This window comes from Carcharodon carcharias, chromosome 1 (assembly GCF_017639515.1).
Source record: "Carcharodon carcharias isolate sCarCar2 chromosome 1, sCarCar2.pri, whole genome shotgun sequence".
NCBI classification, from domain to species: Eukaryota; Metazoa; Chordata; class Chondrichthyes; order Lamniformes; family Lamnidae; genus Carcharodon; species Carcharodon carcharias.
In genome coordinates this window covers 459,394-478,841 of record NC_054467.1, presented here as the reverse complement: position 1 = coordinate 478,841, position 19,448 = coordinate 459,394, and the positions used below count along the sequence as shown (strand labels likewise).

Below are 19,448 nucleotides of genomic sequence, written 5' to 3'. Positions count from 1 at the left end.
TGGAGCCTTTTTCTTTGCTCCTCTCTTAACTGAACTGGCACCTCTTCCTGTCCCTGTCCCCCCTCTTGGACGCTTCTTTTGGTACCTTTCCCTGTCCCCTCTCCCTTTGGGACCTCTGCCCGTCCCCTCCCTTCTTCTCAATGGTGCTCTGCCCCCGGTCACCTGACCCAAATTGTTGTTTTTTCGGTCTTTATGCGCAGATGGGCTGGGCCTGTCCTGGGCCCAAAGAACTTACACTATAAACTGGCACATGAGCAGCCAACTCCCAGTCTGCGCATGCACAAAAAGCTGGGAGGTCTGTTGGGAGTTGAAGTTCCAGACCTCTGCTCTCAATAAGGTCAGTATAATTTTCATAACAACAGGCAAACCTAGCATTGTGCTTTGGTCACACTAAGTATTCTCAGTCCATTTGTCAATGTTTCCAGAGACTTGAGCACCTTTTAGCTTTTTTATTCCACTTGCCTTCCAGCCTCTTCTGATTACCTACGTACTAATGTGCCAGATGATTGTCTGATAAAGAACTATGACTTGTCCTTTCTCTTGCTACTTGGAAACTTAGATTCAGCAATTTAGTAGCTGCTTGTAGGAGAGTTTCAGTTTCACAATTTAACTTCAAAAGGGCATTTTCTGGTGTCTGAAGCTGAGAACAGTCATGTAGTTTCAAGCTGATAAAATGGAAGTTTTTCTGGTGTGTTAATTAACCCATGAATTGGATTTTTATTCTTCTTTTCCTGCAATGTGAGTAACACCAGCAATGCAGTAACTGTTGCCAACTCCTCATTCCCCTGAGTGGGGGGAAGTGTCAGCTGAACTGTGTAGTGCTGGAGTTACCTTTTCGACAGGCCAGGTAAGGGTGACTGATTCCTTTCTCTAAAAGACATGAGTCTTTGCTCCTCTCTTAACTGAACTGGCACCTCTTCCTGTCCCTGTCCCCCCTCTTGGACGCTTCTTTTGGTACCTTTCCCTGTCCCCTCTCCCTTTGGGACCTCTGCCCGTCCCCTCCCTTCTTCTCAATGGTGCTCTGCCCCCGGTCACTGACCCAAATTTTTGTTTTTTTCGGTCTTTATGTGCAGATCTAGTAGGGTTTTTAACAGTGATCTGATATCTTGTGGGTAAAATAGGTCTTCAGTGACAATGGCTGTTACCAATTTGGCAATCAGTCCACTGTCCCACCCAATTCTCTTTTCTATCGATTTAAATTGGATAGGATAAAAAACAAGGCAATTCATTATTATGTCATGCCCAGTACCAATATGTCCTATTCTGAACTTCAAACTAATTTTATGTTTTAAAACTCGACACAAAAAGGCTGGAAAAGGTGGCTGCCCAAGGGTCACCTGACTTCTTTTGAGGATCAGAGAGTTAAGAGTCTTACAGATAACACAACAAAACAGTAACGTCTATTTGCATATGACTGACATGGGCGAATAGACACTAGGCCTGACTCCTAGCAGGAACGGGCATGGAATTTGGACTCAGCCCGACTGCTAAATGCATTAAGGCTCACTCATCTGTTAATATTAAAGTTCCCGAAACCCTGCATACAGACGTTAATGAACCCCCATCAGGTAACACATAATTGTTTTTTTTTAAAAAGGGGATGTGACAGACAGAGAAACTGCAGCAGTACCAGATTCCTGTGTGACTGGCAGAATGTGTGAAGAATGTATGTGCACATTTTCTCTTGTTTCACAAGAAAACCAGATTAAAAAAATGTCATCAGGATTCAATTTTTTCCTGTGCTGTGGAGGCATGTAATGCCCAGCACTGGCATGTCCTATTCTGAACTTCAAACGAGTTTGATATTTTAAAACTGGACACAAGATGGCTGCCCAAGGGCCACCTGACCTTTAGAATCACTCCCCGTTTTAAGAGGGAGCAAAACAACATTCCAAAACAAAAACAAAAATAGCTGGAAAAACTCAGCAGGTCTGGCAGCATCTGCGGAGAGGAACCCAGTTAAAGTTTTGATTCCGTATGAATCTTCAACAGAACTAAGGAAAAATAGAAAAGGGGTGAAATATAAGCTGGTTTAAGGGGGGGTTGGGACAAGAAGAGCAGGATAGAAGGCCAGTGATAGGTGGAGATAACCAAAAGATGTCATAGACAAAAGGACTAAGAGGTGTTGAAGGTGATGATATTATCTAAGGAATGTGCTAATTAAGGGTAGAAAGCAGGACCTGGTACAACCTCGCCAATTACTGCCCATCAGTCTACTCTCAATCATCAGTAAAGCGATGGAAGGGATCATTAACAGTGCTATCAATCGGCACTTCCTTAGTAATAACCTGCTCACTGCTGCCCAACTTGGGTTCTGCCAGGGTCACTCAGCTCCTGACCTCATTACAGCCTTGGTACAAACATGGACAAAAGAGCTGAACTCCAGAGGTGAGGTGAGAGTGACTGCCCTTGACATCAAGGCAGCATTTGACCGAGTGTGGCATCAAGGAACCCCAGCAAAACTCAATGGGAATCAGAGGGAAAACTCTCCGCTGGTTGGACTCATACCTATCACAAAGGAAGATGGTTGTGGTTGTTGGATGTCAGTCATCTCAGTTCCAGGACATCACTGCAGGAGTTCATCAGGATAGTGTCCTAGGCCCAACCATCTTCAGCTGCTCATCAATGACCTTCCCTCCAGCATAAGGTCAGAAGTGGGGATTTTGGCTGATGATTGCACAATGTTCAAAACCATTTGTGCCGATTCAGGTACTGAAGCAGTCCATGTCCAAATGCAGCAAGACTTGGACAATATCCTGGTAGCTCTGAAGAAGGGTCACACGGACTCGAAACCTCAACTCTGTTTTTCTCTCCACAGATGCTGTCAGACCTGCTGAGTTTTTCCAGCATTTTCTGTTTTTCTTTCTGAAAAATGTCAAGTCTTGGGCTGACAAGTGGCAAGTAACATTTGTGCCACAGAAATGCCAACAATGACCATCTCCAACAAGAGAGAATCTAACCATTGCTACTTGACATTCAATGGCATTACCATCGCTGAATCCCCCCACAATCTACATCCTGGGGGTTACCATTAAAACTGAACTGGACTAGCCATATAAATACTGTGGCTACAAGAGCAGGTCAGAGACTAGGAATCATGCGACGAATAACTCACCTCCTGACTCCACAAAGTCTGCCCACCATCTACAAGGCACAAGTCAGGAGTGTGATGGAATACTCCCCACTTGCCTGGATGAGTACAGCTCCTACAACACTCAAGAAACTTGACACCATCCAGGACAAAGCAGCCTGCTTGATTGGCACCCCATCCATAAATATTCACCCACGAACAGCGGCAGTCGTGTGTGTACCATCTATAAGATGCATTGCAGGACCTCAACAAGTCTCCTTAGACAGCAGCTTCCAAACGTTCGACTGCTACCATCTAGAAGGATATGGGCAGCAGACTAGAAATTCCATTACATGCAACCTCACAACCTGCTGCGAACTCTTTGCTTCACAAGTCCTTCATTGCAACTTTAAAGCATCGAAACCTTCGAAGAAATCAGGCCTGCCTCAAGGGAGATCATAAACCAGAGACTAAGACACCTGTAACCTGTAAAAGTGCATGACCTTTATCTGTCCCTAACCTTTGTGTGTGTGTGATCGAATACATCTAGGATAAGCATGTGAGAATAAGTAACCCTTTTAAACTCACAAAAGCTTGATGCTGAAGTATATATTTGGGATCCACACTCCAAAGATTAAGAAAAGGCACACCTTTCTGTACTAAACAAATTGTTCGCGGGCAGTAAGTGAACATGCAAATTCTGGCCATGACATTACCAGTTTTGTATTACCGCTTACACACAGTTTCACCCCTGCCTAAGTTTTAGTCATGTGACTGGTTCTGTGGTTTGCTGATATTTCTGATTTTCAGGATTGTCAGTATAATGAAAACATGTATGAAACTTCTGATTCTTCCCTACTGTAAATGTGCCAGTTTTGTCATAAGACGGTGCCCCTTTAATGTGAACTTAATTCAGAAAAACCTTTACTTGAGCTCTTTGTAATGCTTTTTATTTTCTGCTTTGATGCTATTTCTCTGCATGTACATGTTGCGTGATCATGTTTGTTGTTTTCTGCTGTCTTTGTGTCATGTAGACCTCAGTCCGACAAATGAACCAGACACGGTTTTATATCAAAAAGAAACAGAACTCAGTGGAACAGGTGAATCTGCTACTCATGGGTCTTCCTCCACAGCTCTCTCAGGGCGAGTACCTCTCACTTCTTAAAAGTCACCTGGAGATCAAAGGTAAGTAAAGAGGCATCACAAAGATAAAAGAATCAAGGGTTCATTAGTTTGCTTGACTATTTTTCATTTTGATGTCTTTAACTGGTTGAGTTCAATTATCAAGATGATGTTTGTATGTTGAAAAGAATAATAAGAATAAACTTGCGTGTATAGTCACTAAACACATCTTTGGGAAGTCCCACAGAATCGTTCCAGTGCAGAAGGAGGCCATTTGGCCCATTGTGTTTGCATCGACTCTCTGAATGAGCAATTCACCTAGTGCCATTCTCCTGCCTTCTCCCCATAGACCTGCATTTTATTACTCTTCAAATAACAGCCTAATTCCCTTTTGAATACCTCAGTGGAATCTGTCTCTCAGACAGTGCACTCCAGATCTTAACCTTTCACTGTGTGGAAATGTTTTTTCTCATATTGCTTTTGCTTCTTTTGCAAATTACTTTAAATCTGTGCCCTCTTGTACATGATCTTTTCACGAGTGGGAACAGTTTCTCCCTATTTACTCTGGCCAGACCCCTCATGATTTTGAATATCTCCATTTGATCTCCTCTCAGCCTTCTCTTCTCCAAGGAAAACAGTCCCAACTTCTCCAGTCTTTCTTCAGAATTGAAGTTCCTCATTCCTGGAACCATTCTCATGAATCTTTTCTGCACTTTCCCCAATGCCTTCTCATCCTTCCTAAGGTGCAGTGCCCCTTTCTGGACACAATAATCCAGCTGAGGCCGATCTAGTGTCGTATACAAGTTTGACATAACCTCCTTGCTCTTGTACTCAATGCCCCTATTTATAAAGCCTAAGAAACTGTATGCTTCATTAATTGCGCTGTCAACCTAGCCTTTCACCTTCATTGACTTATGCACATATAGACCCAGGCTTTTCTGCTCCTGCATCCACTTCAGAGTTCTACCCTTTATTTTATACTGTCCCTCCATGTTTTTTGCATTGAAATGAATCACTTCACATTTCTCTGCATTGAACTTCCATCTGCCATCTGTCCATCTATTCTACCAATTTGTCTATGTCCTTTTGAAGTTGTAAACAACCCTTCTCACAGTTTTGTATCATTCACAAATTTTAAAATTGTTCCCTATACACAAGATCAAGGTCATTAATACATATCATGAAAAGCAAGCGTCCTAACACTGCCCCTGGGGAGCTCCACTTCAACCTTCCTCCAGCAGGAAAATCATCCATTAACCATTACTCTCTGTTTCCTGTGCTCAGCCAATTCCGCATCCATGTTGCTACTTTCAGTTTTATTCTACGAACTATAACTTTGCTCACAAGTCTGTTGTGTGGCTCTGTATCGAATGCCTTTTGGAAGTCCATTTACACCACACCAACAGCATTACCTTCATCAACCCTCTCTGTTACCTCTTCAAAACACTCCAGCAAGTTAGTTGAACATGATTTTCCCCTAAGAAATCCATCCTGGCTTTTCTTAATTAACCTGCATTTGTCTATGTGACTATTAATTTTGGCCCTAGTTATTTTTTCCAGAAGTTACCCCTCCACCGAAGTTAAATTCACTGGCCTGTAGTTGCTGGGTTTATCTTTAGCCCCTTTGTGGAACAAGGCCCTTTTTTTGTAACATTAGCAATTCTCTGGTCCTCTAGCACCACCTCCGAGTGTAAGAAGGACTGAAAAATTATGACCAATGTCTCCGGAATTTCCACCCTTCCCTCAGTATCATTGGATACATTTCACCTGGTGGTGGTGGTGCCTTTTCAACTTTATGCACAGACAGCCTATCCAATACCTCCTCCTTATCAATTTTAAACCCTTCTAGTGTCTGAATTACCTCCTCTTTCACCATGGCCTGGGCAGTATCTTCTTCCATGGTAAATGGGGCTAATGGGGCTAAAGGCCAATAAGTCCCTTGGACCTTATGGGTTGCATCCTAGGGTATTAAAGGAAGTAGCTTCAGAGATAGTGGGTGCACTGGTAGTAATCTTCCAAGAATCCTTAGATTCTGGAAAAGTCCCAGAGGATTGGAGAATGGCCAATGTAACACCCTTATTCAAAAAGGGAGGGAGACAAAAAACAGGTAACTATAGGCTAGTTAGCTTAACATCTGTCATTGGGAAAATGTTAGAGTCTATTATAAAGGATGTAGGAGCAAAGCATTTAGAAATGCATAATCTAATCAAGCAGAGTCAGCATGGTTTCATGAAGGGGAAATCATACCTAACAAATCTATTAGAATTCTTTGAGGAGCTAACAAGCAGGGTAAATAAAGGGGAACCAACAGACATAATATATTTGGATTTCCAAAAGGTGTTCAGTAAGGTACCACACATAAGGCTAAGATGAGCCCATGATGTTGGGGGTAGTATATTAGCATGGATAGAGGATTGGCTAACTAATAGAAGACAGAGAGTTGGGACAAGGGGGGCATTTTCAGGATGGCAACCTGTAACTAGTGGAGTGCTACAGGGATCAGTGCTGGGGCCTCAATTATTTACAATATATGGGCGGGATTTTCCACACCTGCCCGCCTCTGGGATCATCTGGTCCCGCCGCAAGTCAATGGATTTCTGGCTGGGGTGCTACCTCCCCCGAGGGTCCCGCCCGCAACAGGGCCGGAAAATCCTGGCCTATTTAATGACTTAGATGAGGGAAGTGAATGTACTGTCGCCAAGTTTGCGGATGACACAAAAATAGGTGGGAAGGCAAGTGGTGAGGATGACACAAAGAGTCCACAGAGGGACACAGACAGGTTAAGTGAGTGGGCAAACACTTGGCAGATGGAATATAACGTGGGAAAATGTGAGGTTATGCACTTTGGCAGGAATAGAGGAGCTGAATATTATTTAAATGGAGAAAGACTGCAGAAAGCTGCAGCACAGAGGGAATTGGGAGTCCTCATGCACGATTCCCAAAAAGCTAACATACAAGTTCAACAGCTAATAGGTAAGGCAAATGGAATGTTGGCCTTTATTTCAAAGGGAATGGAGTATAAAAACAGGGAAGTTTTGCTAAAACTGTATAAGGCACTAGTTAGGCCAAACCTAGATTACTGCAAACAATTTTGGTCCCCTTACCTAAGGAAAGATATACTAGCGTTGGAGGTAGTCCAGAGAAGGTTCACTAGGTTGATCCCAGGTATGGAGGGAAAGGTTGAGTAGGTTAGGCCTGTTCTCATTGGAGTTTAGAAGAATGAAAGGTGACCTTATTGAACAAAAAAGATTCTTAGGGGGCTTGACAGGATAGATGCTGAGAGTTTCTTTCCCCTTGTGGGAGAGTCTAGGTCCAGAGGGCAAAATCTCAGAGTAAGGGGTCGCCCATTTAAAACAGAGATGAGGAGGAATTTCTTCTCTCAGAGAGTAGTGAATCTGTGGAATTCTTTACTGCAGAGGGCTATAGAGGCTGGGTTGTTAAGTATATTCAAGGCTGAGACAGACAGATTTTTAATCAGTAAGGGAATCAAGGGTTGCAGATTAGACCAATCATAATGTAAGAATCCCAATGCTTATATATACAATGCTTGGCAGTTAATTGTCAGTCACTGTCACTGATGCATTCTCCATGGCAATGCCTCTACCAATCAGAGTCCACTTGCCAACCATTCAACATTGTCTTCACATACAGTATAAATTGTTGTTTTTCCCTTATATTGCTATTTTTGCAGAGTGTTCTATGAGTGCAAGGTAAAAAGCTTCAATATGTCTCTTTTTCAGCAAATTTGTTCTTTTACATCCTTCCCACTAGTTGATGGCCTACAGACTACACTGAGCAATGGAATTACACCTTTTTTGTTCCTTAGCTCAAGCCAAATGGATTCTGTCTTTGACCCCTCTGGGACATCCTCTTTCTCCAGCAGGGCAGTCATCTCCTTAATCAATACCTCCACTGCTCCCCCTTTAAGACTTTTCCCATCTTCCCTGAACACCTTGTCTCCAAGGATATTTGACAACCAAACCTGTCCTTCTTTGAGCCAGGTGCCTGCTATAGTCACAACATCATATTTCCACATAGCAACCTGCACCTGTAACTCACCAATCTTATGTGCCACACTCCATGCATTCACATACGTGGACAATAACCCTGATTTAGACTCTTATTACTTTCTCCCTTACTCTGACCCCTCCTACTAACTTACTGTTCTAGTGCTATCAGTCTCTCCCAGTACATTGTGCACCTTGTTACACCTCCCTGATATTTTCTCCTGGTTCCCACAACCCTGCCAAATTAGTTTTAACCCTCCCCAATAGCACTAGCAAAACATCCTGGAAGGAACTCGCCCCTGGCCCTACTTAGGTGCAACCCCTCCAGCTTGTCCAGGTCCTGTCTCTCCAGAGCCAGTCCCAATATCCCAAAAATCCAAAGCCCTCCCTCGTGCTCCACCTTTCTAGCCATACATTTATCTGTCTTATCCTCCTGTTTCTTTACTGTTTCTTTTACTTGCGCGTGATACTGGGAATAATGCGGAGATTACTACTTTTGAGGTCCTGCTTGCTAAGTCCCAACCTAACTCCCTAAATTCTGACTGTAGGACCACACCCCTCTTTCTATATATGTCATTTGTACCAATATGGACCAAGACTCACCCTTACCCCTCAGGATGCTCCGACATCCTTAACCTTGGCACCAAGGATGAAACACACCAACTTGGAATCATGTTTGCGGCCACAGAAATGCCCATCTATGCTCCTAACCGTCAACTCCCCCATCACTATTGCTGTTCCAGTCTTCCCTCTGTACAGCTGAGCACCTGTGGTGCTATGGACTTGGCTCTATCTGCACTCCCCAGTTGAACCAACACTCTCATCAGTATCCATAACGGAATACAGGTTGGAGAGTGGGATGCACTCAGGGGACTTCTGCTCTACCTGCCTGTTCATTTTTGACTGTCTGGTCATCATCCACCCCCTTTCCCTGCATACTCTTAGGCTGCATCAAAAAACAAAGCTCTCAACCTCATGGATGCACCGAAATGGCACCAGCTGCTGCTCAGGTTAGGGTTAGGGGTTGGAACAGCCTAGTCGTTTTTCTATCTATTAACTAATAACTGTGTTACTGCTAATAAAACTTAGTACTGGTAGTAAACCTTATCAATACGAATAAAGTTTCACCAATACTAACAAACCATACTACTATCAATAAACCTTACCAATACTGATAAAACCTACTAATATTTAATTCATCTTGCTAGTGTAACAAATGTCACTTAAAAATAGAAGATAAGACTCACGAGCTGCCCACTTTGTTATTTGTTATTAATAGTTAATATTTTTAACATTTGTTAAAGTCCGAGTTGTTTAGACTCAGTCCCTAAGCAGCAACACTCACCAACCAATCAACATATGGTTTTCCCATGATGTCAGTGTTTGATTTTTTTTCAAACCTGACTTTCTCCCGTAGTCTGGTCTGCTCTTGCCCCCGCTACCTCTGCTTTCTTCAGGTGAGTCTTTTATCAAATATGGCTGACCAGAAGACTCTCCCACTCATACAGCCTGCCATAGTTGTCATAAGTGTTACAAGTAACTAATGGGATATTTTCCTCTCATATTAACAATATTGCACTCTGCTGATAAAATAAAATGTGTACTCTCTGGTTTAATAGTCGCAGTGGAATCATCCATAGGGTGATGCAAGCTAACATTGCATTATGTTGCTGCTGCTCTTAATATTAATGACCCATGCTGCATATATATCAGACGATATTTGTAACCAGATGCCAACAATGAGCATTATCATTTTACTAGTGCCTTTCTGTGATTGGCAAATTAATTGGTGAACCTTGAGAGGGGAGATAATGTCGTGCATGATTGAGGGGAAAAGGTTAAGTGTGGGGAGTGATGGGATTGTGTCTAATAAGGGGCCTGGAAAGAGGAGCAGCACCAGGGCCCATAGTTTCTCTCTCTGGCCCTGTTTGCCTTCCTGCCATCCGAGGAGTTGGCGGAGAACACATCCCCACTGATACTGCCTGTCCTGCAGCCATTTAATGCTCCAACAAGCATTAATTGACTGGAAGTGGGACTTTGCCCCACACTCAGGAGGAAGATCAGCCTCAGAGAGCTGCTGACCAATCTGATTGGCTAGCAGCTCTCTAGTTCTTGCAGCGCCAGAAGCTGCAGTGCACAGGACTGGGACTGCAAGCAGGTCCCAGAGCCTGAGACCCAGGAGTTCAGGTAGGTTCTAGCGGTCTCAGGGGAGGTGAGGCCCTGGGGAGGGTGGGACGAAGGGGGCTGGGGTGATAATAGAGAGGTCATGGGGGGAAGGGAGGACATGCAGGGGCTAGCCCTTTTAATGGGGGGAGGCGGCTTATGTTAAAAGGAAGCTGATGATGGAGGCACATCCCCCCACCCCTCCCCACTCGAGACCTGTACAGGGTTACTTTTCGAGCCTTCCCCTGCCCCCGAACTCCTTCCACCAGCTTGAAAATTGAAGCTTGGTGGGAAACAGCCTTTTAACCGGTCAATCATTGGCCACTTAAAGGCCTCAATTGGCGCAAGGGCAGTTGGGCTGGCCTGGGCCTCACACATCTCAGAGTAAAATTGCAGAGAGGTTGGGACAGGCGGGAATCCAGTGGGAAAAGCATCCGAGAAATTTTATGGCCACCCCCTGCCTACAAATCCACTGGTGGGGGAACGTAAAATTCTGCCCCATAGGAATGCTCAGTGAGCAGAATAAACAGGCACCTCAGCACAACCATAGCAGCATCTGATCATATCATCACCACAAACTTGTTCCCTGGCACCAATGGTTCGATACAGGTTTTGTCATTAACAGGGAAACATTAAGCACTTGCATTATACATTCATCCAGTGTAAATAATGCTTAGAGAATGTTTTATGTGTGATCCTTAAACTATCAATACTTGTAGCGGATTGTAAGGAGAAAGAAATATGAACTAAACTTCAATCTCGTTTTGTGTCTGTAATAATGAAAAACGATTGTTGTAGTAAGTTGTGTCTATAATCAAACATTTTGTAAGGCCCTATTACAAAAACATACAAACCATTATGATTTGTTGAAACCATTTTACAATTCCATAAGTGTAAGGAGCATTTTTTAGAATAATTATAATGTTAAAAGTCATTTAGTAGTACAGACTTGAATATTGCTGAAAAAATATTTTTTTTGGTCAAAGCTTTTCATCTTGCACTCATCAGCACAACTCAATGACTAATGTGGTACTTGAATTCCAGCGCCAGTGTGTTGCTAAGCATGTAGTCCCAAAGATTGGCGGATTGTATCAAACAGCATGCCTCTTCCACTGTTCATAATAGTCAAGGTACAGACCATACCCAACCAACCGTTCTTGCAAAATTCAAAACACAGTGTCCAACATTAGATGTGATTCCGCGATTGGATAACATTTGCTAAATAATCCTTTGTATGCTAAGAATTACTCCGACAACCATTTAAGTTTGTCAGTCAGCTTACGGTATGGTGCATTTGCGTGTACTGGAAGCTGCATACATTAATGTTCCTTGCAGACAGAAAGAACATGTACACACATTGTGCCTGTTTCAATTAAACACAATAAGTGGCAGCCATTCGCTGGTTCATTCCTCAGGGTAATGCCTTGACCAATCAGAGTCAAGCTGCCAGGTTTAAATTTCAAGCAATGATTGGCAGTTAACTGTCAGTAACCATCAACTGGTGCATTATACATGGCAACACCTCTACCAATCAGAGTCCATTTGCCAACCAACCAGCATTCTCTTCTCATACAGTATAAATTGATGTTCCCTTTACATTTCGTTTTCTTGCGAATTGACCTGTTGAGTGCAAGGCAATAAACTTTGACAAAAAAAAATTTTTTTCCGCAATTTTTTTCCGTAGTGTTGTGAACGCCACTACGCTGTTTTTGCTGATATAAACTGTTAGCAAGAAGTTAGTGTTGGGAACCCCACTAGGCTGTTTTTGCTGATATAAAATGTTAGCAAGAAGGATTCAGCTATTTCCAGTCTCAGTGGAAAAAAATGTTCTTGTTACTTGAATAATTTGAACTCTGGAGTACTTGATCATTGCCTCGATTTTGTGTTTATGATTTCTACTGTACAATGTATTGAACATAGGTCTATATGAAAATTAATTGAATTAAATTTATTTCTTTCCCCAGGGGATCTGGTATCCTTTAGTTATGTTTACATAGACCAAGGTATGTTGGCATTTTGTATTAACTACCAAAAATAGCCCAGAATTAATAGAAGTTGTTTAATTGAAGCTTAAATAATGAATTGCAACCGAGCTCTCCAGCTAGGCACAGTGTTGTGAAGCTGTGACTTTATATTCATTGTTTAGTGACCATGTTCACTGAGTTTTAGTGCTAGAGGTTCTGTATTCCTTTTGCAGTCTTCACTTTTGACTTTGCCAATAGAGTGGAGAATGTAAATGTAAAGCGGGTTTGCGGAATACCATGGATTTTGTCATGTGAATGTCTTCCCATTCCGTTGTTTGATTTGATTTCTCTCCCTGGCCTCTGCCAGGTGTTCACCATGGCTTTGGTGTTTGGTTATGTTCACAAAGGAGTATTAATGATTTGGGAGATAGAGCTGAAAGCTGAATTTCCTGTGGTAAGTACTTGTTGTACCAAGTGTTAGCTGTGTCCTTCCCCTAACTTGTTGCTTGTTTATTTCAGGTGCTGTTGTGCTGGAAATCACATGCTTTGCTGAAGCGGAGAGGATTTATACACTAGTTAAAGATACTACTGTCAATGGCAAACAACTTGCAACAGTTATAATCCCAGTCATTGAGGTAAAGGTCCAAGAAGCTTATTATAAAAGAGTTGGGGTGGAAGGTTAATGGGACAATTATCGCCAAGACAATTGGGTTTCCAAAAAGCGCACAGTTTTATAAGATTAAACTCTCAGTGCCCACTGACTGCTAGGTGAATATGGACAAGGAAAAATTAGACTTTCCCTACTTGCCTTTACAGAAAAGCTTCCCTTTTGGAGGAGAAATGGAGGAAAAACTTGCATTTCAGTTGCATTTTCTGTGGTCTCAGTACATCCCTAAATGCTTTACAGCCAGTAAAGTGTAACATAAGAAACATAACAGCCAATTTTTGCACAGTAAACTCTCACAAATAGCAACATGATAATGACCAGATAATCTGTTTTAGTGATGTTCAATTAAGGATTAATATTGGCCAGGTCACTGGGGAGAAATTCCCTGTTCCTCTTCAAAATGGTGCCATGGAACCTTCTGCATTCAGTTGAGAGGACAGGTGGTTTAGCGTCTTATTCAAAGGACGGCACTTTCAACAGTATAGCACAGTCTCTGTACTGCCCCTCCAACAGTGCAGCACTCCCTCAGTGGGATACTGGGACCTTCGGCCTCTAATTTGTACTCCAGTCTCTAGAGCAGAGAAATAGTGATCATCATTGATATAAATGAATGGCAGAGCTACAATGACTACCTCTCATTTTCAGTGAGAGTAATGGTTTAAAGGTCCTAGGAAAATGGGGCGTATCACAATTACTGATGCAAGTCACTCACTTGAAGAGGTGAAATATGTAAGCCTAAGAGGAAAGGGCAGGTGAATGGGATGAATTAAATAGCTTTAAAAGAGCTAGCACAGGCATATTGGGCTGAATGGCCTCCCTTTCTACTGTAAGATAATATAATAATGAACTTGAGTTTCTGGGGTGGAACTTGAATGAATAACTATCTGACTTTGGGGTGAGAGTGCTGTTACGGAGCTAATTCTGACACTTTAACCTGCCCTGTGTATGGTAATATCGTATTGTCACAGTAGAGGGCAGCACAACACTACGGAAATATAGGGTCGTAACTTCCTTGGAGCGGCAATAATTGTTAGACTTAGCTACGCCAAATTTCTTCCGTGCCTGTCTCGCCTGACCTTTCAACTTAGGCCGGCCAAGATCCAGGCAGCACAACTGTCTCTGAAGCCCAACATCACAGCCCAGCACCGTCAAATTGGAGGACATGCCCCCTTTTTTACGGCACTAGCTGTGTGGATGTGTTGGAATTTCAGGGGGCTGGAGGGATTCGGACATTGGGAGGGGTGGGGGTCTGGTTGGATTTCGGGGGGGTGGGGAAGTCCAGTCGGATCCGGGGGTGAGAGTTGGGCCAGGTGGGGGGCTGGGGGGCACTGAGAAGTCCCGTGCAGATTGTGGGAATCCCCATTGTGGGTCAGAGGGTGGGGAATACCGCGTGGGGCTGGTTAGTCAGAGGTGGGGAGTCCCCGGTGGGGATCAGGGGTGTTGGGGGAGTCCCATGGGGAATCGATCTTGACCTTAACAATTTTTACCCAGAGATTAGAAGAGGCTTTAATTCTTCTAACTTTTTCTGGGTAATGATTAGTGTAACGCTGCTGGAGCCATCCTTAGTTTGCATTTTAAATCACATTTTTGGATGGTTCCCAGTGCAGCGCAGTTGCAGAGGTAGTGAGCACTTCTGGACAATTGCATGCAAACCCTTACCTGTGATGTTCCGAGAAGGATTCCCCAGTGCATCTTTGGGGTACCCCCTCTCCACCGTGAGTCCAACGCTGGGGAGCTTGGAAGATAGAGCCTATTTAAAAGGCTGGACTCAGAATGGGTCTGATTCTCTGTGAAAGGTCACATCAAAGTACAACCTTCCTTAAGATATTTTCTGACACCAAGAGATGCCCCAGGTGACACTGTGAAAATGAGCTTTTTGTGCAAGTACTGCAAAAGATAAGTTCCAGGCAGTAAGCAGGAGAACAAGCTCCTGTGGGAAAAAGGATTGATATAAACGTGATGTTGCCTCCACAGGATCATTCTTTGATTCTAAAGGAAGTGGCTCTGGAAATATTGGATCATCCTATAGACTCTGGAGCTGTTCCTACAGATTGGAGGGTGGCAAATGTAACCCCACTATTTAGAAAAGGAGGGAGAGAAAAAATATAGAATTACAGGGCAGTTAGCCTAACATCAGTAGTGGGGAAAATGTTAGAGTCTATTATAAAAGACTTGGTAACAGAACACTTGGAAAGCATTAACAGAATTAGACAAAGTCAGCATGGGTTTATGAAAGGGAAATCATGCTTAATTAATCTCCTGGAGTTTTTTGAGTGTGTAACTAGTAGAATAGATAAGGGAGGACCAGTGGATATGGTGTATTTGGATTTCAAGAAGGCTTTTGATAAGGTCCCACATTAGAGGCTAGTGGTCAAAATTAAAGCACATGGGATTGGGGATAATATACTGGCATGGTTTGAGAATTGACAGATCGGAAACAGAGTGTGGGAATAAATGGGTCTTTTTCCGGATGGCAGTGGTGTACCACAGGGATCAGTGCTTGGGACCCCAGCTATTCACGATATATATAAATGACTTGGATAAGGAAACCAAATGCAATATTTCCAAGTTTGCTGATGACACAAAACTGGGTGGGGTTGTAAGTTATGAAGAGGATGCAAGGAGGCTTCAGGGTGATTTAGACAAATTGTGTGTGTGGTCAAACACATGGCAGATGCAGTATAACATGGATAAATGTGAAGTTATACACTTCGGTGTGAAAAACAGAAAGGCAGAGTATTATTTAAATGGTGATGTAGTGGGAAATGTGGATGTACAACGGGATCTGGGTGTCCTTGTGCACCAGTCAATGAAAATAAACAGGCAGGTGCAGCAAGCTATTCGGAAGGCAAATGGGATGTTGGCCTTCATTGCAAGAGGATTTGAGTTCAGAAGTAGGGATGTCTTACTGCAGTTATACAGGGCCTTGGTGAGACCACACCTGGAGTATTGCGTGCAGTTTTGGTCTCCCTACCTAAGAAAGGATACACTTGCCCATAGAGGGAGCGTAGCGAAGGTTCACTAGGCTGATACTGGGGATGGCAGGACTGTCGTATGGGGAGAGATTGGCTCAACTGGGCCTGTATACACAAGAGATTAGAAGAATGAGAGGGGATCTGATTGAAATGTATAAAATTCTATCAGGGTTAGATGGGCTGGATGCAGGGAGAATGTTTCGCTTGACTGGGGAGCCTAGAACCAGGGGCCACAGTCTGAGGATACGGGGCAGGCCATTTAGGACTGAGATAAGGAAATATTTCTTCACTCAGAGGGTGGTCAACCTATGGAATTCTCTACCAGACACGACTGTGGAGGCTGGGTCACTGAGTATATTCAAGAAAGAAATTGATAATTTTTTGGATATCAGGAGCATCAAGGAGAGAAAGCGGGAATATGGCGAGGATTAGCCATGATCATATTGAATGGCGGAGCAGACTCAAAGGGCTGAATGGCCTACTTCTGCTCATAGTTTCTATGATTCATTGTTTTTATAAAGTAATTTCTGCAACACTTGTAGAATTGACTGTTCTGAAGAAACATGTTTCATCATCATAATTCGTCACAGTACTTCAAAAGGTTTTCATTAGCTTCAATAAAAAAACTTGTTTAATTTTAAAAGGTCTGCACTAAGTAGGGTTCTGACAGTGTGACAAACTCTTATGTCAACTTGTATTTCACTTGATGGGTCATTTTCAGGTTGGCAAGATGTAACCAGTGGAATCCCCCAGGGATTCCTCAACTATTTACAATCTATATCAATAACTTGGATGAAAGGATTGAATGTATGGTTGCTTAATTTGCGAACGACGCAAAGATAGGAGAGAAAGTTGTGAAGAGGCATAAGGAGTCTGCAAAGGGACATAGACGGATTAGCTGAGTGGGCAAAGATTTGGCAGATGGAGTATAACATCGGAAAATGGGAACTTGTCCACTTTAGCAGGAAGAATAGAAAAGCAGCAAATTATTTAAACGGAGAGAGGCTGCAGAACTCTGGTACAGAGGATCTGGGTGTCCTGGTACATGAATCACGAGAAGTAAGTATGCAGGTACAGCAAATGTTTAGGAAGGTAAATGGAATGTTGTTTATTGCAAGGGGAATGGAACATAAAAGAAGGGAAGTTTTGCTGCAGTTTTGCTGGGATTTGGTGAGGCCACATCTGGAGTACTGTGTACAATTTTGGTCTCCGCATTTAACAAAGAATATAATTGCATTGGAAGCAATGCAGAGAAGGTTCACTTGACTAATTCCTGAGATTAATGTGTTGTCTTAAGAGGAAAGGTTAGGCCTGTATCCATTGGAGTTTAGAAGAATGAAAGGTGATCTTAATGAAATACACAAGATCCTGAGGGGACATGACAGGGTGGATGCCCTTACGAGAGACACTAAAACTAAGGGACAAAATTTACAAATAAGGGACCTTACATTTATGACAGAGATGATGAGAATTTTTTTCTCTCAGAGGGTCGTTGGTCTGGAATTCTCTTCCCCAGAGAACATGGGGAGATCGTGGTGTAGTGATAATGTCACTGATAATCCAGAGGCACAGGCGAATTCCCTGAGGATATGGGTTCAAATCCCACCACAGCAGCTGGTGGAATTTGAATACAGTTAATAAATCTGGAATATAAATATAGTAATGGTGTCCATGAAACTATGATTGATTTTTAAAAACCCATCTGGTAGCAAGTCACCCACTTCAAGGGCAGTTAGGTTTGGTCAACAAGTCTGAGCCTTGCCAGGAATGCCCACGTCCTATGAAAAAATAATCAAGAAGTGGAGACAGGATTGTTGAATATAAGGCTGAGTTAGATAGGTTCTTGACTGACAAGGGAGTCAAAGGGTGTAGGGAGTAGACAGCAAGGTAGGGGCCATTATTAGATCAGCCATGATCTCATCAATTGGGACCAAATGGCCTATTCCTGCTGCTAATTCGTATGTTCACAGGAGATTTATAAATCAAAATAAGATACTGAACCACATAATGAAATACTAGGGTTAGATGACCAAACCTTGATCAGAGAGGGAGGTCTTAATGAGTGTCTTAAAGGAAGTGAGAGAAGCAGAGAGGTTTAGGGAGGGAGTCCCAGAGCTTAGGGCTCAATTGGTTAAAGCCACACCCATCAATGGTGGAGCAATTAAAATCAGGGATGCTGAAGGGGCCAGAGAAGAGTACAGAGATCCTTGGGGGTGGGTGGGAGGGAGAGTAGCTCAATTTTATGGAGGGTAGAACATGGGAAACCAGTCAGGAATGCATTTGAATAGCTAAGTCTAGAGGTAACTAAGGGATAGACGAGAGTTTCGGCAGCAAATGAGCTGAGGAAAAGGAGTAGTTGAGCAATGTTAATGAGGCGGAAATAGGCAATCCTAGTGATGGTATAGATATCTGATTAGAAACTCATCTCAGGGTCAAATATGACACCATGATTGTGAAAAGACTGGTTCAGCCTCAGTCATGCCTAGTATTCCAGAGACCCAGGGTAACCCTCTGGGGACCGGGTTCGAATCCCATCACGGCAGATGGTGAAATTTGAATTCAATAAATATTTGGAATGAAAAGTCTGATAATGACCATGAAACCATTGCCAATTGTAAAAACCCATCTGGTTCACTAATGTCCTTTAGGGAAGGAAATCTGCCGTCCTTACCTGGTCTGGCCTACACGTGATTCCAGACCCAGAGCAATGTGGTTGAATCTTAAATGCCTTCTGAATAAGAGCAATTAGAAATGGGCAGTAAATGCTAGCGATGCCCACATCCCCTGAATGAATAATAAAAAAATTAAGCAAAGGGATGGTGTTAGAAGTTAGGGAATTGAGTTTGTAGCAGAGACCGAAAACAATGGCTTCAGTCTTCCAGTATTTAATCAAAGGAAATTTCTGCTCATCCAGTACTAATGCCACTGCCCTCTGATCTCCCCATAGTTCTGTATCAATCCCAAATAATCCCACTGCCCTGGCCTCTTCCCATACTACTGTATCTTTCTCTGAATTAGATATTTATCTAATTACCTCTTAAAGGTACAGTGGTCTCTGACTCAACCCTCCCTATGGAAAAGTATTCCAAGCCACATTGTAAAGAAATCTTGCCCAACCTCTCCTCTCCTAATGACAAGATTAAGTGGATGACAAATCAGGGGACATAGTCTTTACAACCTCAATCTATCAAAGCCTTCATAACTTTAAAAGCCTCAGTTAATTTTTTTTCTTGACCATCCCTGCACCAGTGGAAATGGTCAATTCCAGTGGATGACCCATTGATTGTGTTGGACTTGGGGCATTTGCCATTGATTTTGATAGGAGGGAAGTGTTACTGTTCATAGTAGATATTTATCCCATTGTCTCTGTCAATTAATTTTGTATTGTCGATAGTTATACTGGGGAAAAAAATCACAAATATGAAGTGGGGAATGTGAGGAAATTTGCTTTAGACTTATTATTGGTGGAGAATTTCTCCT

The 19,448-nt window shown here is 42.9% G+C and overlaps 1 protein-coding gene across 1 annotated transcript in view; it reads left to right on the top strand.

Annotated features, from left to right (window-relative positions):
* Positions 1-19,448, top strand: part of LOC121280181 (diacylglycerol kinase theta) — a 197,539-nt gene that overhangs the window by 112,599 nt on the left and 65,492 nt on the right. Inside the window, exons 13-15 of the mRNA XM_041191910.1 lie at positions 4,105-4,255; positions 12,327-12,365; positions 12,846-12,961. Coding sequence (XP_041047844.1) covers positions 4,105-4,255; positions 12,327-12,365; positions 12,846-12,961 — 306 coding nt within the window. The remainder of the gene's footprint in view (positions 1-4,104; positions 4,256-12,326; positions 12,366-12,845; positions 12,962-19,448) is intronic.